Source organism: Aulonocara stuartgranti (assembly GCF_965226115.1).
Source record: "Aulonocara stuartgranti genome assembly, chromosome: 5".
Taxonomy (NCBI): domain Eukaryota; kingdom Metazoa; phylum Chordata; class Actinopteri; order Cichliformes; family Cichlidae; genus Aulonocara; species Aulonocara stuartgranti.
This window is the reverse complement of record NC_138943.1, coordinates 3,109,902-3,133,079: the sequence shown is the minus strand read 5'-3', so window position 1 is coordinate 3,133,079 and position 23,178 is coordinate 3,109,902. Positions and strand designations below refer to the sequence as shown.

General features: G+C 40.8%; 2 protein-coding genes across 13 annotated transcripts in view; one reads left to right on the top strand and one right to left on the bottom strand.

Moving 5' to 3' along the window:
• matn4 (matrilin 4) overlaps window positions 1-6,786 on the bottom strand; it is a 31,042-nt gene extending 24,256 nt beyond the window's left edge. For all 4 annotated transcript variants that reach the window (XM_082534594.1, XM_082534596.1, XM_082534598.1 and 1 more), the window contains exon 1: window positions 6,686-6,786. The gene's annotated coding sequence lies outside the window, so the exon portion shown is untranslated. The remainder of the gene's footprint in view (window positions 1-6,685) is intronic.
• rbpjl (recombination signal binding protein for immunoglobulin kappa J region-like) lies at window positions 678-22,979 on the top strand. 9 transcript variants are annotated; one of them, XM_082534603.1, is made up of 13 exons: window positions 678-891; window positions 1,276-1,369; window positions 6,591-6,738; window positions 11,690-11,824; window positions 13,155-13,225; window positions 13,335-13,450; window positions 15,627-15,804; window positions 17,063-17,200; window positions 18,290-18,402; window positions 20,618-20,758; window positions 20,901-21,056; window positions 21,218-21,321; window positions 22,584-22,979. In XM_082534603.1, exons 2-13 carry the CDS (start codon window positions 1,333-1,335, stop codon window positions 22,882-22,884), a joined length of 1,638 nt encoding a protein of 545 aa, XP_082390729.1. In that variant the 5' UTR covers window positions 678-891; window positions 1,276-1,332; the 3' UTR covers window positions 22,885-22,979. The 9 variants fall into 9 exon arrangements, with proteins under 9 accessions (XP_082390729.1, XP_082390730.1, XP_082390732.1 ...); XM_082534604.1 differs by having other exon boundaries at window positions 1,273-1,369; XM_082534606.1 differs by having other exon boundaries at window positions 678-902.
• Window positions 22,980-23,178: the final 199 nt, after the last annotated feature.

Genomic DNA, 23,178 nt, shown 5'->3' with positions numbered 1-23,178 from the left:
AGAATCATAAAGCTAAAGGCTTGAAAAATGAAAAGTTTTCTGGATTTCTTCTGTTCTCAGTTTCCTTAGAAATCTGCTGCTAAATGCTCACTCATTAGCAGAGGGTGTTTTCCTCGTGTTATGAAGGTAACACAGTATCTTGTACTGCCAGCAGGACTGATTTACAGATTGTAAATAACAGCCCTTCTCAATGACTAACTTGCATGTTCCTCAAATAAACTGAAGCAATGTTACCTTGAAAATTGCTCATTATTGTGCCTTTGTTTCTAAAAAGAGCTTCTGAGGGGGTTTACCTTTTTTATGGGACTGTTTTTAATGTTTGGTGTTTTTTTATGACTAAAAACCTTCTTCCCCACATGTTAAAGTATAAAAAAAGAGCGAAGAATGAAGCTATTTGCATTTTTGGCTAACTGAATGAATTAATGAAAACCTGATGTTAGATAAATGTAGAAAAAAAATCAGCCTGCAAGTACCTGCAGTGTTTGCTGAAGAGGAAGGTGTGTATGAGAAATCTGCAGTTTGGTAACAGGTGATTATCTCCTTATCCACACACACACACACACACACACACACACACACACACACACACACACACACACACACACACACACACAGCATGGCCTGATAACAGGTCCGGGATGAAGTGCAAACATGAACACGCGCAGATACACCAGAGCCCCTCTTACTGAAGCGTGACTGTAAGGTGTAGTAGAAGCTCTGCTCTGGTCTGACTGATCATTGGACTGATTGCTGGACATTTTAACTACGCTGCAGTCGTGATGGGCAGAAACTGAATGTATAGAACAGATTTTTTTCTAACTTTAGGCCAGAATACAAACAACAACAGGAGCATCTAAACCAGAAAGCTGCAGGACAACAGTTTGACTTCAGGTCAGCTAACAGTAAGACCATAACGTGATGTTATTACGTGCTGTTTTTTAGCCGATGCTGAAGTTCTCATGGTTTGTTTTTCACCCTGTAAGTTCTTCAAAGCCACGTATGTTGTCGCCCGTCAGCATTTCTGAAGCTTTTACACAGATAGTGAACCCAGCAGCAGAAAAACATCTGATTTCAGTGGACCATCAAACTGCAACACAAAGCCAACCTAATGTTTAGTCGACAGCTGCCTGAAAAGAATTACACAGCTCTTGGACTCAGTACTGGACAGTGAAGTCATTGTTCTATTCCCCCTTAAGACTATCTGCTAGGTGTGCATTTGTTGGTCTATGTCACTTACATTTCTCTGTTAAACCTGAACTTTTTCTAAAAAAGCAGAGTGACCATGGACCCGAGGAACACCCCATCCTAAATTCAGCAGAGGCCACGCCCATCATGGATGAACTGGATGTCGGGGAAGATGGCAGGAAAGGTTAGTAGTATTATTTTGTAATCCTATAAATAAATAAAACTAACTTATTGGAAAGCACTTTTGTGGTGGTGCTATGGTGGCTGCAGCTCCCTCTGCTGGCCAAACCTGAATACAGCGTGAATACTTGTGTGGTTCTGTTGAGTGTGAAATATTAGGAAAATGTAACAAACGAAATGCAGTTGTGTTCTACGTATCGTGACATTAGCTACTGTAACTGAACAGTGATAGAATAAAGAGGGTACGTACCTCGACCTGAGCTGAACATGTCCTCCACACAGAGTGTGACTCGAGCATAGACTGTATATGAAAGATGAAGCCACCGTCATTTCACCCATTGTTTTTTGAGTTCCACTTTGAAGCCTTAATGTTTGCATGTTGGTTGTAGTCCTGTTTAATGTTGGGAGCCCGACATTCTCACTGTTATTTAAACAAGAAGGTCAAGTACTAACCTACTAGGTAAAGCCAGCAAGGCTAGTTAGCAAGCTGCATGAATAAAATGCACAACAATCAGAATAACAACTCTTAATTTGTGCTCAGCAGCATTCTAGACTAGGTTAGGATTTTACTCACCCAAACTAAAGCACAGACTTCTTGGATATTTCCAGTTACACGAGATAAATCATTTTTAGCCTCAGAGGCTGTGACTCAGAGTTATTTCCCTGGATATAGAAATGATCCAGACTAGTTAGCTGAAATTATTTCTTGAGGACATCAAGATGATGTCTCCCAATTTTACTTATTTGATTATGATAGGTATTTGGACAGAATAACTCTTTTTATACTATCTTTATGGTAAAGAATCCTTACAGAGAATCGTGGTTCCTGATCTGAATGTCTACACTGGGCCAAACCTCTGAAGATTTTTATGTCAATTCATCTGTAAATTTGATGTGGTCCTGAAACCAAGACCGAACTGAACTAATCACATTACCTTTTAACATCCATTTCCACTAAAATTAGTAAAGAAACCAAAAAAATCAATTGGCCAAATTGTGATTTCTATGCTCAGCAGTGCCTGTGACGAACAGTACACGGCCTTTTGTCAGTTCTGTGACATAAAGCATCTCATGACAGAAACCTGAATTCTCACATAAAACTGTTCTGACATTATTATGGTCATCAGACCGCAATTTGAATTTTTTAAGTGCGAAAAAAAAGAAAGTAAAAAAATATCATTATATGTTGTGAAAAGAGAAAAAAAACATCTGGAAACTAGGGTTCAATTTGATAAGTGAAGTTTCGAAAGACCAGTCAATGGTGACATGAACTGAGTGGAGCTGTCATAAACGAATGCCTGACATGTGAAAACATCTTATTTACCATCGTCCACGTCAGCCTCTGATAATGATGCCGCACCGCCCCCCTGGGGTCATGACCCTGAGGTTAAAATGGTGACAGATAATCTTACCTTTCAGACATCCGTTTAGAAAGTTTCTGAGTCTCAGTTTATCAAAAGTCAAATGAAACAAGCAAAGAAAGACTTAATTTACAGGTTAGAAGTGTTAGCGCTCACAGTGAAAGTGAATCGGTTCTTGTTAATGTGACTATTAAGGGAAGCTGTGTGTCTCCTTTCATTCTCTGTTTCTTTTTGCTTGTTACTAAACTGTACTAACTCTAAAACTCAAGCTCCATCAAACCTCTATGAACGAGTAGCAGTTCAACAGTAACCCTGCTTGTTGAAAAATGCCACAAGTACCTGACACGTCAAGCTCAACTGCCAGAAAACACTTTCAAAGAAAGAAAATTGAGCTGCCCTGATAGATCCCTGTATCTTATAGTTATTCCTCTGAAGAATAATTTGCACTGATTTGAATTTTACTTTCAGTTTATGAGCAGACATTATTAAAATGTCATTTTTACCTTATCTGTCAATTTGGAACAATGAATCTTCTGGAGGCACAAATATTTCTTATTTAAACAGCTGGATTTGGGGTCAAACATCATGATGGTGAAATACTGGCTCCAGATCTGATTGGGTCACTTGTAAGATTGTTTCCCGACTTGTCACAAATACACACCTCAGATTATAAAGCACTGTGCAACAACCTCGAGTCACCTCGATTTCATTAACATTGGAAGTAGGTGCAGCGATTTATGAAGAGATGTTCTGATATAATCTGGCACACTTCCTTCAGATTGGCTTCAGCCGCCTTTCCACTGATAACATTTCTGCTGAAGCTTGAATAGCAAATGGATCAAATAAAGATCCAGATGCTTTTCTCAGGTTCTCTGTTGGGTCTTTGCTGGATTCTGTTCCTGTTTCTTAAGGACATGACTTCAGACACTGTTCATCTGAAGCAGACAGGTTTTTGTTTTAGGCATACACTGCACACTATGATGAGATATATCAAATTGCTGGCTAATATTTCTTTGGTAATCAACTTGTTAATACAAAAACACATTTTTATGTTTTCTTTTATAAATAAAAAATAGATAAAAACATTTAGAGATAAGTGGCTTAACAAACAAAAACATTGTTTTGCTGCAGATAACTTGAAAAAAACAAGATAATCTCCTTTGGAAACAAAAAATAAAGAAATGAGGGAAGCCTCAAGGCTGTGGCCTGTGCACAGATATGGAATTAGGCATGCATCATTCAGTACGATAAAACTTAAATGTCCACAGTTGTGTTAATAAACTGTGGTTATCATTGTTCTGTGGGCTAAACTGCTTCCTTTCACAACAGTAATGCTACACATCAAAAAACAGCCTCGTCTCTCTATCGGCGTTGTGTAAAGCTGCCAAAAGACATCTGGTATATAACACACACCAGCAGCTTGGAAAAAACTGCAATATTTTATAGAACGGGAACAAAAACAAACTTGATAAATCTGAGGAGGCGAATCAGTAAACAAATAAAGGGTGTAAAAAACATTCCTGCTACACAGACTTTCATTAAAGGTCTGCTTTTTAGACAGATCAATGGATGGCAGTGTTTTCTACTGACTTTATGTTCTGTCAGTGTGAATATGACTGAACATATGCAATGTTAAGAGGAAGCACTGAGATTAAAACAGCAGGTGAAAGAGCAAGATGTGGAAAAACAGAAAGGACAGAAGTTTGACTGACAGGCTGGACTCACACTGAGAGGAAAACACATCAGCTCTGAGCTTCAGAGATTAGAAAGCTGGACAGAGATGGAGGTCATATGTTTGTGTAACATAAAGAGAGCCAGAGTGAGCGTGAGGGGAAAGAAAGGATGTAGAAAAGCTGGAGATCAGAGAGAGCAGTTTGGATGTATACAGTGAGACGGGCGGAGAGGCTGCGGTTGTTCTGTAGGCGGTTTGGGGTTTGAGTGGCAGCTGGAGACCATATTGAGATGAACACACAGCACTTCTTGTTGTTAGATTTAGATTAGAACCAGATGTAAGTCTGCTACTGCGAGCAGTTTCACTACCTGCCTGTCTTTGAATTACACCCCGACTTCCTCCACCGCCTTTTATTATCATCTGCCCGCGAACATAAACGGACCTGAGCCCGGTTATATGAAGACCTGACTGCGGCTCAGGTGGGTAGATTATCATCAGCAGGATTATTAGGAGTACAGAGCCTGTCAGGGTATGTGTCCTCTAAATGCATCGCATGCAGGGAATAATACCGTTATACAAAAGGACTGAAAGTCTGAATGTGGCTGTGCAGAACAGCTTCTCAGTCCCAGCTCTCCTTTTATTTAAAACACAAACAAACTTAGGTCTAGGTTGAGTCTGTGTCGTAAACCTTTGGACAAACAAAAACTCACCAGTGTTTGGTTTTATGCATTTAGTGCAAAAGAGAAATTCATTTTTTCATCTCGTCAGCATGTGAGACAACAAATAAAGTCATCGACAGCTGTTTAACTAACAACGTTTTACCACTCTTTCACAAACATATCTGGATATATTTGTAGTTCATTGCATTTCTGTTTTGATTCACTTGAGTAGTTCTCAAAAATGCAAAAGGCAAAAGAAAAAATAAAGAAAAACTGCAGCTATTCATGCAATCATTGGCTGAATGAGTTCCAGACTGAGCACTGCATTATTATTCATAATGACACACACTTTTTTCCCCTAGAAAAAGGAGGTGTGGACCCCTTGTACCCAGTAATTTGTACCCATGGCTGCATTGATAGCCCAGGAGCCCCTCTTTAGTCACACCTGCACCGCTGACCCGTTTAAAGTTTCCCAGAGACACGGCATTGCTGATCATGCGCCTGTATCATGACTCTGTCACCTCCAGTCTGTCCACCTGCCTGTATGGCTGTATGATTAAGCTTCTCTCTGACTGACTGTGTTGACTTAACCACGTGAGCCCTGACCCGTCTGTGTGCTCGAGTAGACTCTCCCTGAATGGTGGCTTTGACTGCCTGAAGCATCACCTCCAGGCAACCAGTGTGAACCCAAAGCCTCTTTCCCTCTGTCTTACACTCACATCTATTTTCAAATGTTATGCTTTTAGTGACCTTTAATTATCTTTCCACTTCATTTCACTGACTCATCATTTGTTTCACTTCAATGTAAATACTTACTGCAGCTAAAACCGTACAAAAATCATAATAACATCAGTGAGAACTTGTCTTTATTAGTGCATTATTATCATGATCAATACTGATAATAATGTCCAAACTGGACCTTATCCAACATCCAACTTTCAGAGGCTTTTCCAAGCTCCTTAAATTTTGAAAGCCTCCTTGGAAAATCTCAGTCACAAACTGCTTGTGTTGGCATTTGACTAACAATTATTTTCATTAACAATTTATCCACAGATCATTTCAGTGAATAATAACTTAACTGTTTTCTCTGAATGCCACAGAATAACTCAGTTTTGAGTTTTATTTTCCTCCCAGAAGCTGAGCCCATTTTTTTAGTTTAAAATTTAAAGATTTTTACTTTAATCAAGAAAAACAGCGAATTGTTGCATTTTAAAGTCCAGTCTGTTTGACTGGATTACTTGAAAACTGGTTAAAATTATTAATCAGATATTAAATTAAGACAATTCAGTTAAAACTTTCATGCACACATATCACATGTGACCATATTACACGATGAACTCGATGATTTCTGCTTTGGGCATACCTTTGCTCTTGAAGCAGGCTGCAAAGCACCGCGTTGTCCTGCACACATCTCCTATTTCACTCGGTTAAATGAAGTTTAAATGATGCGACACTGTGATCTGACTCATCGTGTTAATCTCTGCTTTAAACAGTATCACTGCGAAATCAATCTAACACTTCGTTTCCTCTCAGAAACACTGCTGCACCGACCTGGCTTCCCCGAGGCAGACACCGCTCTGTTATACCCCCCTCCCCTGTCCCCGGACCCAATCAGCCCGCTGACTCACCTGGGGACGCTGCCGTCCGGACACGATGCAGCACGGACGGGTGGATGGGACAGGTAAGACGGAGAACCAGCCGGGTGCTCAGACCTCTGCGACAAAAGTCCCGAAACACACGCACGCAGGGTGTCCCGGTCGGGAAAGGTGAGGTCACGGTTTGCTGGAGTTTATCCCAAAGTCTCGGAGAGGAGGTGAGGAATGAGCGCGTGGACGTGAAAAAGTTTCAGGTCAGCTTCGTGTTTCTGCCGCGCTGACCTTCGCTCGGTTTTACTCACTGTTGGAATGAAGTGGTGCAGTGATGGTGAGGAGGTATAAAAGTGCCAAGAAGTATTTGGGGAGGTAGAGACCCCGCCCCCCGGCCTTTGAAATCCGAACAATGTTGAGCGCGCGGAGAAGTTTGGAGAGGTGAGACCTGCTACGGCGCACGAGCGCACAAATGTTTCTGCTTCCTAAAGTTCATCAAGTGTTTTACAGATAATTTGTGACTGATCAGTGACTCTCTAATGTTCAGCTTTCTCACTCTAATGTCATTACTAAAGTAATGTGATTACATTAACAGTTTTGAGGCCAAAGAAAACGAGTCCCATGTGGCAGGAACTGTTCATGTCAGACGAACCAAAACAGTTTGAATTATGATATTTATGTTAAAATCCTGCACATGATAGGATATTTGTTTTTATGAATAAGTCATGTGACCTGAACATATAATCTGATTGGGTGTTACTGTCTTTCTGGCCTTTAGCTCTGAAAACTTAAATGTATTTTGAAAAAGACTGGAGCATAGACTGTATATAAAAGATGGATGTATCCAACTTGGCATGGCAGCTTAGTTACTGAGGTCCAGTTTTAAAGCTGTGCATTTAAGCTGTTGCTATCTTGGTTTTGTGAACCCAGATGTGCTGAGGTCTTTCCTGAAGCATGCTTCATTCTCATTTTTTATTTGGGAGTTGCAGGAAGCATTTCTACATAAACCCTTATACAGCTGGACTTTATTTTGCAAACAGAATGGTCGCCCCCTGCTGGTCATCAGAAAGAAAGCTGCTTTATAGGGTATTTCCACGTCACTGTCACGCTTCAGACTTAAAAGCTACAGCCATCTTTTATATACTGTCTATGGCTTGGAGCTCCACTTCTGTTTTGGTTGAAGCAACATCTTATCCCATAATCGTATCCTGGACCAGTCAGCCCACAAATCACACACTGGTGTCCAAACTACAGCAACCAACAATTCCCAGTAGTTCAGAAAGGCCCCAGTCACACAGGCGACCATCTGGCAGCCACTGGTCATAAGGGGAAAATGAGTATTATCCCAAACAGTTGCAGGTGGTTACTGAAGGTTTCTGGCAAGCCCCATGCAGACCTAGAGATCGATCAGAGACCAACCTGGTAATCACCAGTTGCTAGGAAACCATGCATTCTGCAACCAGTTGGTATGCGGTTGTAGGAGGTTGCTGGCAGTTTCTAGAATAAAACTGGTCACAAAGAGGTTTCACATGATGTACCAAAAACCTCCCGGTGGTTTGCATGGAAGACCCCAACTTGTCTGCAAACACTGTTTGCCTTCAAAGTAAACATGTCAGTAAGGTTCAGCTTGTATTTTAAAGGTAAATGTTTTCTATTTTCAGTTTGCGTCCCACTTTTTTAGGTTTTACTGCAGCCCACAGTGTAAATATTGAGTTTTTGCAGACAAGTCGACACTTCCATGCAAACTACAACTGACCTGGGCAATCTGCTCGAACCCAGCAATCACATAGAGGGTTTAGGTGCAGTCCTTTCTATGTGACCAGTTTCACCAAACAATAGCCGCAAGCTCGAAACTCCAGCAGCCACTCACAACCAGTCGAGAAATACACTTTATTCTTAATCAACCTCCTGCTCCTCACCAGCTTGGATCTAAATTCTCTGAAGGTTGTAAAACTTCTAATTTAAAAAACTTTTCTTCCACTTGTGGATTTTAGGGCCCAGACACCTGTTGAGTTCATCATACTAACAAACCCAGTAATTGTAGTGATTTTAAACTTTCAAATACTTGTGTGCTAGAACAACATCTGGAGCAGAAGATGTAGATGCAAGTGTATTTCTGTCCACCCCTCCCCCCGTCCTTCTTCAGTTCATTCTGTGTTCCTGGTGTGAAATACCAGGAGCCCTGCGCTCCTGACGCCTGCCCTTTGACCTGTGAAAATGTGAAGGTCTAATTTAAACTACAAACTGGTGAAGACACACACAGCCATTCAAGTCTGAACCCTGACCCGTGGAGAGAGGCGTTAGTAGGATCTGATGTTCAGTACAGCTGGCCAAGCAGGCGCTCGCCCTTATGGAGACCAGCTGGTCTGAATACATGTGTCATCATCAGGGTCGAGATTATAGAAGGACTTGTATCCTTGGTGACTTTTCTAAGTGCACAAATAATATATTTGCTAAATGCTTTCTGTGCTCAGTAACAGTTTAAGGGCTTCAAAAATAATATAAAAAGAAAGAGAAGTGATACTTTTTTTTTTCCATTTTTTGTGATTTTAGAGTTATTGTAATAGAACTGAGTTAAAGTTTGTTGTTTGCCATAATATGATTGGAAATATTTCTTATGAGTTGTTAAAACATGAATTTCTTTCTACTTAAAGCTTGAAGTCATGTTTCTGTACTGAAGAGTCAAAAGTCTGCATGTGAAGCTCAAACATCCACTGTGCCATCTCTGTTTGGGACTTTAGTCACTCTCAGTTTCTCTACTTTTTTAATATCTTAATATCCAGATAATAGTTGTGAATGGAAAGTATTTGCTCTTACCTTAAATTTGTCTGAGAACTTGGTGGCTGCCACAGGAAACCGCAGCAGGTTGATTTTTAACCACTTACATAATTCAGCTGTCTTTTGAGTCCTTCCTTATTCCCTTGCCTTCCTCCTCTCCTCTCCTCCTCTCCTCCTCTCGTGTCGACAGTCTTCATTAGGAGTAGCATTCCAGACTCCAGGCCCCGGGGTCGTAACTCTGTGTCTGGCTCCTCATTACATCGCTACAGCGGGGAGAAAACACAGCTAATGTGACAGGCGCTATTGTTAGCAGAGCAACACGGGGTCAGTCAGCTTGTTCTTTCAGCCTTTTGCCTGCTGTTCAGCTCAGCATTTAAAATCTAATCACACAGAAGGAGGCCGCGTTAACAGAAGTAATGAACACTTTACAAAGTAAAAAGGTTGTAAATAACCTGCTCAAACTCAGGATTAAATGAATAGAAAAAGATAAGATAAGATACCTTTATTAGTCCCACAAGGGGAAATTGTGGGACTAATAAAAGCATTAAAATCTAAGTGTAAAGCCTTTATTTGATTAAAGCACTGCTTTGTTGTCTTGTAATTACAAAAGACCCAGCAAGTGGAAACATAATATCAAATACTAAATGTCCATTCAGAAAACCCAAGTCTGTATTTGTGCTTCAGGAATCTTTTGTCCACTTAGTCTAGTTTTGTTCTGGCAGTGGCTCACCCGCTGTTCACTTACCTGCTGTTCACTTACCTGCTGTTCACTTACCTGCTGTTCACTTACCTGCTGTCAAAACATGAAATATCTAAAATTTAATGACCGGAAATAAGACTTTGAGGGTTTTTTCTTTAAATTAAATGTCAATCAGAGGAGAAAATGAACAATACATGAAACAAATAATGTGATTAAACAATAGCTTTTAAGTTCTGCCTATATTTGAATAATGTTTCTCTTTATTTGCAAGAAAAACCAAACATGCATACACATCCATATATCTCCGTTGGTGTATGTTCATACTAAACATGGCCCAAGTTTTGAATAGTGAGGTCAGGGTATGTACAAGGAGTCCACCCTGTTCTAAAAGTTTTATCCTTTTGACTGTTTTAACTGTGAACATGTAAATCTACTAAAAAATGAAAAATATGGATCCAGACATGAGCAAAGATGCTCTGTGGAACAAAATGAAACAAGAAAAAACCAGAGGCCAGAAGAAGAAATGAAATAAGCATGAATGCAGAAGTCAAGTGATCAACAAAGAAAAGCAACCATAGATCTAAACTGTAAATCTAAACTGCATATAAAGTAGCATGAATTGAATAATAAACTGCATGTATATGCATCAGCATATGTGTATTAACATGTTATTTTTGTACAAGTAACCTGTAAGTTAACTAGTTCTGATCAGACAGGATTATTTTGCTTTCATTTGGTCCCGAGTCTGTATCTGAAACTTAAATTTGTGAAAATGTGACATTACTGCGTCTCCTGTCTTTTCTCTCTGTGCTGAGAATGTTTTCCAGCTATAAAAAGAACTGTTCCATGTTTTAATGAGTCTCTAACAACACTGTTATCCCATCTTTGGCTTGCCTGTATTTATATCTGCTGCTGTTGAGTCTCTTCTAAAGATGGATGGAGTGTCTGCTGATGATAATTGTGTGCTTAGTCTGAGCTACTTTGTGGGAACATGAACAAAAGTGTAATTCAAACTACAGTGGGATTCGTTTCTTGATAACATGGTGGTAAAACTCTAGTCTGCTTCATTCATGTGTCACTCAGCATTGTTTTTTTTAAGGAAACGAGCAGGTTTTCACCACTTTAACCACGTCCATGTGTTCGTTTATGATGGCAGTGAGCTGTCTGCCTGAAACGGAGTCTCGTTGCACACATTTAGTTTCTGTGAAAAACACCAAACTGGGCTGAGATGCTGCAGACATCACACAGTTTAGAAACGGGCCTGATTTAAAGTCAGACGATGATGGTGATGGAAGATGTTTTGGAGCACTGGTCATTCCTGTATTATGAATATTTGTGACCCCTGATTTTTCCTGAAGTGCTACAGTGATGTTCACACTTGTAGATAAACTTAAAAACTGCTGAGTTATTTTATGTCATAAAATTTGCTACAAACATTTGCACCTCCATCAACACTTTTATGCATAGTTTTTCTGTTGAGCACCATCAGAATCTTGGCTTTTCCTCACAAACACACTGTGTTGTTTTTTTGCGTTTCTTTGTGACAAACATCCTTGTTGTCCAATCAGGAGACTGAACTCAGGGTTTCAAGGCTGTCAGTTACTGGGAACATCAGCAGATCTAGGACGAGAAGCCCACGCAGACCAGAGTGTCACCATCCTGCACGCCAAGGTCGCTCAGAAGTCCTACGGCAATGAGAAAAGGTGTGGTGATGATTTTATAGAAATAAAATAGATTACACAAATAATCCAAAAACAGTTGATTCTGTTCATCTGGACGTAACGTTTTCAGTGGGAGAAACGTTTCGTCACTCATCCAGGTGACTTCTTCAGTCTCAGCTGACTGCAGGTTTCCCCAACTTTATAAACAGTTTATTTGCACAATGACTGAAACCAGGCGCATGAATAAACAATGGGCTGTGAGGTCAGTTTATGATCATTAATCTGCGTGCATTAATCTCATTGATCAATGATGATGATGATTGAGCATGCATCAAGACATTACACAAATAAACTTGCAGCATTAACACATTTTATTAAACCCAACACAGAAATCTTTTTCTAACAAACAGATTCGTCTGACTGATCTGAGGGACAGGCTCAGATTTCCAAGTTTATTTGGCAGTTACTTTAATATCTACACAGATCCACAAAGTGTCATAAAACAGTGATAAAATGATTTCCTCGAGAACAACAGATGATTTCTTTTGGACCCAAACCCCAAAGAAATCCTGTTTGCTTACACATGAAGTCACAGAAATGAATAAGAAATCTGCAACATATTTGACATTTGGTGTAAACTTAATAACAAACCACCTCTAGCTACAGCTAGCAACTGGCACACAAAACTAAAATTAAAGATGAGATTAAAGACTTGAAGTAGAGGAAGGTGAATATACTTTTGAGTTTTTGAGAAACTGCAAAGTTTATTTGCAGTTTTTTATGTGCAGCCAGTTTCATGAGAGCCAGGCTGTGTGTTAAGGATAATTTGCATGATCAAAACTCCTTTGTTATTTGATTTTCTAATGTCATATTCTGTCCTGCAATATTCTTTTGAAGATTATTATTCATGATGTAATTTGTTCTTCTGTGTGTCCTGTAACTGCCCTGAGCTGTCATATTCATGCAGCTGAATAAGGCTGATGTGAACTTGCTGCACGTTCACCTTCTTTAACCATTATTATGCACGACAGTTAGAGTTGTGAACAAACAAGTTTCTTATAATTAAACTTGCTTTATGTTGAGCAGGACATGCATTTGAATAAATCAAAGAAAGCTTTATTTGTCTGACCAGTCATGTGATTTACATTTCACAGTATTTCCCATTAGTGAGACTGAGTTTGTTGCCCGTGATGTTTAAGGCAGAGAAACGTTTTGTAATACCTGTAATACACACGAGACTCACCTGATTTTAACAGATGAATGAACAGAAGAAGAAAATCTTAATGTAGAGATTAGTGAAATCATGAGCACGTGAACTGGTTTAGTGGGATAAAATCTGCTGTTTCAGTGACTGTTTCTGCATCACCTCCAGGTTCTTCTGCCCTCCTCCTTGTGTTTACATCACTGGCCATGGATGGAAAGTCACGCAGGACCATTTAAAAGGTACATAAAGATGATTATAGTCAGCTTTACATTAAAATTTGAGTGAATTTTATGTCTTACATTCTTCCACTCACTGCTGTTTTTTCTTCTCATTGTCTTTTCCATCCAGCGGCCGGTTATGGCGACTCTGTGTATCGAGTGTGTGGTTACATGTGCCTGGACAGCTCCAGCCAGTCACAGGCAGACGCATTCAAACTGGTGTTCGATGAACAGCCAAACTCCAGGGTGAGAGCTCTCTGGTGGCCGTGAGCAAACCTCTGTTTATGTCGACAGTCGTTCCCGGTCAGAAAATTCCTTTTGTGACACAGACACTAATTTTCGGAGACTTACGCTCCCCCTTGTCCCGTTAGTTATCCTCTCAATTCATCTCCAGGTGTTCACTGATGGGGGCTGAGGTGGCACCAGCGAGCCATCTGCATCCATCCACGTCTTTGTCCCGAACAGTTTTCTGAAGATTTGCAGAATGTATTAATTTATTATTTTCAGACATAACTGATCAGAGATGCTATAATGATGCTGATGATTAAACTGAAATATTAATACAAAGTCAGTGATACCCATACGCAAAAGTTTAATTAATTATGCAAAGTTACAGACTAATTAGACCAAAATTGTTGCCGTTACCATTCCAGTCTTACATGTCTCAAATGATCATTACTGTGAAATCTAACTAAAATTTAGATTTTGGGAAGTGAAGTTTGGTAACACGACGGCTCTAAAACGTGATAATAGAGTGTAAAAAAATCAGAATATACCTGACAGCTCCACACATCAAGTTAATGTAAAATCCTTTTTTAATAGAAGTACACTGAGTGTCTTTGGTTGCCCCTCAGTGGAATAAGAGTGTTGGAGTGAAAGCATCACAGAGCAACACTGTGATCATCTGTAACGCTCAGAAAGCCAAACGACATTCTCAGTTTCTTTAAGTTTGGATCGAGCTGAATATCAGCACTAAAACTGCGACTCAAGAGTTGTCAGTTCATCTTGTAATCGGAAGGTTGCCGGTTCGAGCCCCGGCTCCGACAGTCTCGGTCGTTGTGTCCTTGGGCAAGACACTTCACCCGTTGCCTACTGGTGGTCAGAGGGCCCGGTGGCGCCAGTGTCCGGCAGCCTCGCCTCTGTCAGTGCGCCCCAGGGTGGCTGTGGCTACAATGTAGCTGCCATCACCAGTGTGTGAATGTGTGTGTGAATGGGTGGGTGACTGGATGTCCTTAGGGACGAGTAAAGCGCTATATAAATACAGGCCATTTACTTTTTAAATGAAATCTGCTTCCTGCATTCTGCACTTCTAGTTCTCATTTCTATAATTCACACACAGGAATATGTGACGTTTAGCCCCAAATATCCAGAGTGCCTCACCAAACAGGTGAAGTGCATAAAAAACTGCCAGACATGATTAGTGACCAGCACAAGCAGAAATCAGAAACACAACACTTTAAGTTTTCATCTGCCACAAGATACAGAGTGGAGGTCAGGGTCAAACACATAACACAGGGAACTGTTGTTGTTGTCTGATGTGTTTCAGAAATTCTTTCTTTTTATTTCATCTTTTTCGTGTTTTCAGCGGCTGTTTGGTTCGTTTTAGGCACCAAAACGACTCTGTACAGTTTTAGGAAGGAAAATAGTCACGAACTGATTTAAAATGGGTCCTTTCACAACCATAAGCACACATCTGAACTTTCTTTGTCACCACGTTGGTTTGGCTGAAAAGAAGCAGCAGTGATGAAACCTCGGCTTTGTTGAGAGTTCTGCGGTTTTACACACAGTTATTAACGTCGCTGTCATAAACATCGTTTGTTACACTCGTTAAACAACCGACCAGTGTTTTCACAGCGAGCTGTACACGTCGTATACTTTTGTTTTGATTTGTGGTTTTTTTTGTAACTACCTCATATTAAAGGCAAAGTCTACAATTTCTTTTACGACATATGATACATGACATGTATATTTACTGTGACAAGAGTAAAAAGAGTCCTTAGAATAAGTTTCATTCAGGCGGTTGTCTGAAAGTGAGCAGATAAGTGAATGATGATGTATGAACTGTTGTGTTTGAGCTCTGCGTGTGTTTACTCGGCCACGAGCATTAAACCTTTTATTTCAGGCCATTGTTGACTCAACAAACAGTCGCGTCTGATAGAAAAACTGCAAACACGCTGCCCGTGCGCCGGCCTTTCGCTTATTTACCGACTGATGGAGAAACAGACGTGCTTTGTCTTTATTACTGTACAACCTTCAGCCGAGCGTCAAATGCTGAGAAAAGCAGAAAAAAAATAACCAGAAAAAGTTTATTTCAATTAAAGTTATTTATGAAAAACAACATTCCTGAAGAGTTTCCTCCTCTGCGTCTGATTATGTGAAGTGTAATAAGTCTCACACTCATGCTGTCTGTGTGTCTCGTCAGCAGATGTTCGCTTGCGCCAAGTCGCTGTTCATCTCTGATCAGGACAAGAGGAAGCATTTCTGCTTGCTGCTGCGCCTCTTCTTGAACAACAGACAGGAAGTGGGTTCGTTCCAGAGCCGGATGATCAAAGTCATCTCCAAACCCTCCCAGAAGAGACAGTCCATGAAGAACGCTGATCGTGGGTTTATTCCACTTTTAATCCAGCAAATCAGGGATTTCCATTTATTTTTAAACTGAGGATAAGTGGCAGAAATGAACATTTGAAAAGGTCTCACATCACCTGAGATGGATATTTGTGTTTGTTTTGCTTTTGAGGTCTGTTGTCATTTCTTTAGCAATTAGACATTAGTATGATTTTTACTATTTTGGTCTCCTTGGTGACACAGTAAAAAAAGAAAAACACAAATGAGCAAAAACAACAAAAAGCAAAGAGCCTAAATAAACTGAAAATGAATCAAAGGAAACCGAAATTGAGTAAAATCACGCAAAATGATTTCATTCAGAAACAAAAGGGGGAAATGTGTTGATTTAACTGTCTCTGTGTTTTGGCCTGTTTGATGACGTTTGCATCATGTGAATCGTTGCAGACATTAAGATGGGAACTATGAAGAAGCCTTTAAGTTTGATGGTTAATGTTAGGGTGGGAGTCATGGTCCTCACATAGATTCAGGATTCCCTGCATTCATCCTGGGATGACACTCTGTGGTGCGCACAGATTGACTTGAGTTGAGTTTAAACACAGATCCTCAGTAAATTATTATTGCTGTTGTTTTATTATCCTGAGATGAGATCAGGGAAGGACAAACAGAATGACTACGTTTAACACAGATGGTCTCAGTGGTCTCGTGTGACTTAGTTCAGCCTGTGCTGATACACTGGAGTTAACCTGAAAACCAGAACATGCAGAGACGCAGGGAGAACATGCAACCTCCTCACTGAAGGACCAAATCAGGAATCCTCTTGCTGTGATGCCACAGTGCTGAGCTGCTGTGAAGCCTGAGCACACGTGTGATGGAAACACACATGTGTGCATGTTTGTGCCTCACAGGTTCCCAGTGGGCTCACTTTATGTGGACCTGCACTAAATGCTCATCACTTGTCCTTCATCACACACACTGAGACAATTGTCTATCATTTTACCAGCTGTCATTTTACAAAAGGGTCACAGGAAACACGATGCTCAGAGATTTATTTATGCTAAATATATTTACTCACCAGGATATTTAAAAAAATAAAATAAAATGTTTGATTAAAATCAGTTTCCATCACATGACTGTCACCAAGCCACCAGAGCTTGTTTGTGTTTATTTCTTATTTTCAAAATGGTTAAATTTCAGACTGTCCCACACAAACATCCTTTAAATCCCACTAACAGTGTGTGTGTGTGTGTGTGTGTGTGTGTGTGTGTGTGTGTGTGTGTGTGTGTGTGTCTGCAGTGTGTATCTCATCCTGCTCCAGGGTGGCTTTGTTTAACCGTTTACGCTCTCAGACCGTCAGCACTCGTTACCTCTCGGTGGACAGAGGAGCTTTCATAGCGAGCGCCAGACACTGGACGGCCTTCACCATCACCATGGGTAAGTGTGTGTGTGTCCGTGTCAGCATGTGTCACCGCTTGTGTGCAAACAGTACAGTAGATTCAAAGCTTTGTATTCACACACAAACACATGCTTTGGATACAGGGAAGGTCATAATGTTTTCAGTTTATGATTTAACAGTTTGACTTTAACTGAAAAACATAGATGTAGAACACAGACATCCCATAAAACTGCCGTTTACCCTCAAACTGTAATATGAAGGATGTTAGCGCAGTTATACTGCCTGAGCTTCTTGTTTGTAGTCACACTCAGTAAAATGAGTGCATTGAATGAACAATGTGGAGAATAATTATGCTGAGCAACACAGAATAGCTTAGAGCTCTTACTGGGTTGTATTGCCCATTTCTCTTCTATAAATTGATGCATGTAAGGTAGAAATTGTTGTATACAAATTCAATAGGCAGGAAGTGTGTCTGCTGGTGTCCCCAAACAGAACCTACACCCGTGGTCCTCATGGTGTCTTTTGGATGCTTTATTCTTCCAGCATCCTCACCTAAACCAAACAGAGAAGTAGGAACACAGCATGTGGAAGGATTCGTGCGGTGTCCTGTGTGTGAGAAATCAAATGGCACCTATGAAAACAGGCTCTGATTTGTCTGTGATGGTGTCAAACGTGTATCCTCCAGTCAGCAGACGTGTCTTCTCGCCCTGCAGCCATCCTGCATAAATACAGTCACTGTGCAAGCGGTTTTCCTCAGTAAAGTCTAGAAGAGTCCATTTAAAGATCTGTGAGGTTATTTATTTAACACAGTGCCCTGTGTGCACGGACCTCCCACCACCAAAACCCAAACCTCAGTCATTCATCCATCAGCACTTGGTCCTCTCTTCGATCACGCACACCGACGGTCTGTTTGCCCTCTGTTAGCAGAAAAGTCATGCAAGGAAAAAATGTAATAAAGCTGAAAATGTGCAGAAATTAACCGTCAGTGTGTGTGTGCTGCAGTGGAAGGAATATGAATATTCATGCATAGTTGTGTGCCTGTGTGTGTGTGTGTGTGTGTGTGTGTGTGTGTGTGTGTGTGTGTGTGTGTGTGTGTGTGTGTGTGTGTGTGTGTGTGTGTGTGGTAGTAGATGACCAGTGTGCTGAGCAAGGAGGCTTTGTGCTGAGCGAAGGCTTCATCTGTTACGGCTGTGTGGTCCAGCTAGTGTGCACCGAGTCTGGAGCAGCTCTGCCACCCATGGTAACACACACACGCACGCGCGCACACACACACACACACAGAGCGTATGTGAATAGTGCATACCTTGTATTGTCCACCATATGTGCCCTCACTGGTATTCCAGTGAATTTTATCTGCACTCAGCCAAAGCTTTGAAAACCTCTGCTGTAGTCAGTGTCATTAAACAGCTGCAGAGGACGACACAGTGAGATGATGGAAGCAAACCTCATAATAATAAATAACAAAGCTCGAAAAGATTACAAATCTTGTAATAAACATGATAGAAATACCAGATACCCTTTAATGCCTTTTTTCTAACCATGCCACATTTCTACAAAATGGAGAATCAAATGATTTTTATTTATTTTTTTCTGTGAAAAGAAAATTGTGTCAGACTGGATCTCAGGTGTGCGTCTGTAAAACATTAGGAAATTTCTAGGAATAGCCCCTCCCACAGCCACAGGTGTCATTAGTTCCAAATTTGGGGCAGTAAATAGTTTTTTCTGGTGGAAACATGGAGTGTTTTCCAGATTAGCCACAGTTTATGTTCCTAAATCTAGTTTCTAGTTTGGCTGATATACATGAAACAATCGACCACTGAGATTAAACAACCTTGTAAATTCAGAAGTCTTGACTGAAATTCTCTGAGCTCATCTCAGGATATTAAAACAATAACCACGAGATTTGGGAAAATCCTGCTAGTTTACTAAGAATCTTTAAATCCCAAAGCAGACACACTGCTGAAGTGTTTGTTAGCGAGACACCAGATTCCTGGAAGTAAGTTGGATTAATCAATGTTGACGTTTCAATATCTTATCAACAAAAGAAGCTCTTTATAACCATCTATAGCTGGAAATTAGTGGGGAAATGGGTGCGCTCTGCACTAATTATTTGACCATAAAATCAGTTAAGGTATAATCGCTGCTCAATACTGAATGACTTCCAGATGTGTGTCTGTGCAGGTGTTACATAAGCTGCTAATCCCACAGATATCCTTACAGTTTGAGCTGTTCTTAGACAAACGTCTGCACTGCAGTCCGTCACATTTCACTGAGCACACCCTTTCTCTGTACTTCCTAAACTGCTGTCATAACACCCTGAGCTGCTGGCCTGCTGGTAATTGGTGAGGGTATACCCGCACACTACACCTCTATATGTTTCTGTAGTTGAGGCCTATTGCAGCCGGTTTGTTTAAAGACAGAGAAAGCTGGCGTTGGACTGTGGTGGTCGTGGTCGGCGTTCAGCGACCGGAGAGGTGAAGACAAAACGCTCAGCAGCACGAGAACAAAGTGTTTCAGATTGTGTGTGTGGTGCAGTTTAGGGTACATTTAAGTGTCTTAATATTGAGGTTTGGACTCGGCGCCAGAAAACACCACAGTTAATTCAGTGTCCAACCTCCACAGATACACCTGGATGATGTTTGTACATCTTTTAAAACCCGAATCGCTCAGTTTCTGCTGGTTGTGTTATCTCAGACAGCTGCTCACTGTTTATTTTACTCTCCTGATCTCTGACTACATCTGTGAGATGATATATTTGGATGGTTTTTAGAAGCCCGTGGTATTTCTTCTTCAACAGATCTAAAAAAAAACTGTTATTGTAGATGTATTAGACAGATTTATGTTTTTATTACCCTCAGCAATAATACCTGGGAATAATATACAGTTATATAAGACCACAGTAGGATGTGTGAATATGTTAAAATCCTTGTAAAGTGATGATTAAGCCCTTTTATATCTAGAAACTGTCCGTAAGCACAATCAGACGCACCGCCTCGAGCTGTGATCCTCCCACAGCTGCAGTGTCCTGACAGCAAATTCAAACTCTCCACCTGCAAAATCCAAACAAAAGCATCATTTAAACTTTTTTAAAATTTTTCTATATTTAAAAACTCTCATTTCCTTTGTTTTTTCTTCTATCAGCACACTGAGTTTCAGTGTATTTAGCATTTGTAATAAACCAAAGTTTTTAACCTATTTGTAAATTCAGTGACTTATAATTAAATGATTTCAATGCATTTTTATTTACACACATAAACAGGCGAACTGGCTCCAACTAAAACAAATGTGAACTGCATTTCACATTAGCCTCAAAGAGCTGCTAGAACAGATAAACAGTGACCCTCCAAATCATGCCTGATAGCACCTTTTTTTTTTCTAACAGTTAAGTTGTTATTATTGGGGAAATATTTTAATTATTCATAAATCGATTCTAAGCTAAAGTTCTTCATCTTCAGGTGATCCGAAAGGTCAACAAGCAGCACGCCATCTTAGACGTGGACGAGCCCGTTTCTCAGCTCCACAAGTGCGCCTTTCAGTTCAGAGACAACCCTCACGCCTATCTGTGTCTAACCAACGACGCCATCATAGAGTACCAGGTTCTCTTCTCTTTCCCAGCCTTTGTTTTCGATTCGTCCTCCACCTGCCTGTGTTTATTTCTTCCAGTTGACACCTTCACGTTTGTCCTGTTGACATGTTTCTTCCTTTTAACCATCTCCTCCATCTTTTTCTTCCCTTCAGGCCCCGTTCAGCGTCAGAGATCCCAGCAAAGTGGTGCTGAATGACGGGTCCTGCTGGACCATCATCGGGGTGGAAGTCGTAGAGTTCACCTTCAATCAGGGTCTAGCTTGTATCACGACACCAGTTAGCCCATTTCCTGTTGTCACTGGGTTAGAGGTGAAGTGCCAAGACAAACCATCACATTGTGTGGTTCTCATGTGTTTTCTACTTTTTAAAAAAATTATTTTTATAAAATCCTAAATGTGCTGTTAGCTAGAAATGGAGCAAACCACTCAGTCAAAACAAGGAGATCCAGAGTTCCTTTTTTCTTCCTGCAGGTGAACGGTGGAGGGCACGTCGCCATGCTGGAAATTCACGGAGAAAACTTCACTCCTCATCTCAAAGTCTGGTTTGGCAACGGCGAAGCAGAGACCATGTACAAGTGAGCGAGCAATCACGAGTCGTTTTCAGCTTTGAATCATGGAAAGCTGCTTCAGCAGGATCGAAATATAAAGCTGGAAAATAGTGTCACATGGCGCCTTTTACCTAAAAACTTAACCTGTTAAATTTATATGGCCCCTGCAGGGGGCGGAGCTTCTCACAGCTAGAGGGACTTTTCGCAGTTTGTTGAAGATTTTCTAAAACATTTGTTTTTGTTGAAAATAGAAAAATGCACCATGTTTTTTTCAAGGATAAAATTCAGGACTCTGGGAAAACATGATGGGCATTTTTTTTCAGCAACTTTAACTGGAAGCATTTTTGAAAGTTATGACATCAATGTAAAAAAGTCTCCTCTTTACCCGTATTCATCCACCCTGATAGTCCGAGCCAAGCCTGGACCAGAGCGATGTATAAAGAGGTTTATGTTATAACCAAACATCAGTAGGAGGAACTCAGCTTGGCTCACAGGGAACAATCCTCCCTCTAACTCTTATGTGGGCGTCTGTAATTTACAGACGGGCATCACAGAAACTTGACATCCAGCCGTGCTCTCAGAGAATCTCATGTGACCAAACCGAAGTAAAACAGGCCTCTGAAGTCAGGATCCACCTCAGATCCCACACCTGAAGTGCTGAGGCATCGTAAGTCAGGGTCACAGTGAGAGCGGCTCACCGCGAGGCTCTGCAGCAGCGTGTGTGAAGAACAGCCGTCCACAATGTGCTGTTTGTGCAAGAAGCTGCAGCCAATTAGGAACATGATCCCTCCCTGCCAGGCCAACCAGAGGCGCAATATAGGTTCAAATAAAATATTTTATAAAAGGGCATTCACAGTGTCTGCTGTCTGCTCAGACCTCGTACCAGCCACACGTTTATGTTTAGTTTATACTCAAACTTAAACAGCTTCATTCAAATTCTCAGAAAGGAGAAACTGAAGAAGTATTAGGTATAGAAAAATGTCACATTTGCATTTTTTCTTTCTTTTCTTTTTCTGTCACATTTTTATACCTTTTACTGTATTTATTTTTCTTTTTGCATCTTTCTACAACACAGTTCATACAGATGAGTTACATTTTAAGTTTAATGTCTTTAAAAACTCTTTAAAGGTCTTCACTTTATCTGTTTTATATTTGATCAGATCATTTGGTGCTTCCAGTGACGTCCTGCTCCTTACATCTTTACAGCAGTCAGCAACTTTCGAAGTTTGTCTTCTCATTTATTTTCCAGACCACAGCTCTGACTTTCATGTCCTTGTTTTTCCTCTCAGGTCTCCCAAATCTCTGCTCTGCGTCGTTCCCGATGTTTCGGTTTTCAGCGACGGCTGGCGCTGTCTGCGGCGCGTCATCACCGTCCCTCTGTCTCTCGTCCGACTGGATGGACTGATTTACCGCACCTCCTACAGTTTCACCTACACGCCTGAGCTCCAGCCGCCCCCGTCGGCCCGAATGACAGCCGGAGGAGGGAAGAGAGAAGGAGGGATGGGTGGAGGACAAGACGATGACATCCTGTTGGAGACCATCCATCAGGAGTTCACCAGAGCCAATTTTCACCTCTTCATGCAGAGTTAGTTCGTTTGTTCACAGGAATCACAGAAATCAAAGTGTACAAATAGCTGAACTGGAGACAGGTGTGACATCATAATTACCTTCCTTCCATCTGCTCTGCACATCTGCTCAGTAAGAAAGCAAAATCTTATGTTTGCATTGGTACGAGTGCACACGAATGAAAACAGGTTCCTCGGTCACGTGACTGAAACTAACGCGACACTTTTCATATCGGTGATTTCTAATCGAGGCTTCAGCACAAAGTTCTTTGACAGAAATTGTATATTTTAAAAGCCTTAAATAGCTTTAGACAAGTGT

Bases quoted from the DNA above. Each gene is read 5' to 3' on its own strand.
- rbpjl (XM_082534599.1), top strand. From the start codon at position 6,500: ATGATGCGACACTGTGATCTGACTCATCGTGTTAATCTCTGCTTTAAA. The intron at 17,201-18,289 runs GTAAGTGTGTGT...TGTGTGTGGTAG, and splicing joins GGCCTTCACCATCACCATGG to TAGATGACCAGTGTGCTGAG. The intron at 21,322-22,583 runs GTGAGCGAGCAA...TTTTCCTCTCAG, and splicing joins GAAGCAGAGACCATGTACAA to GTCTCCCAAATCTCTGCTCT.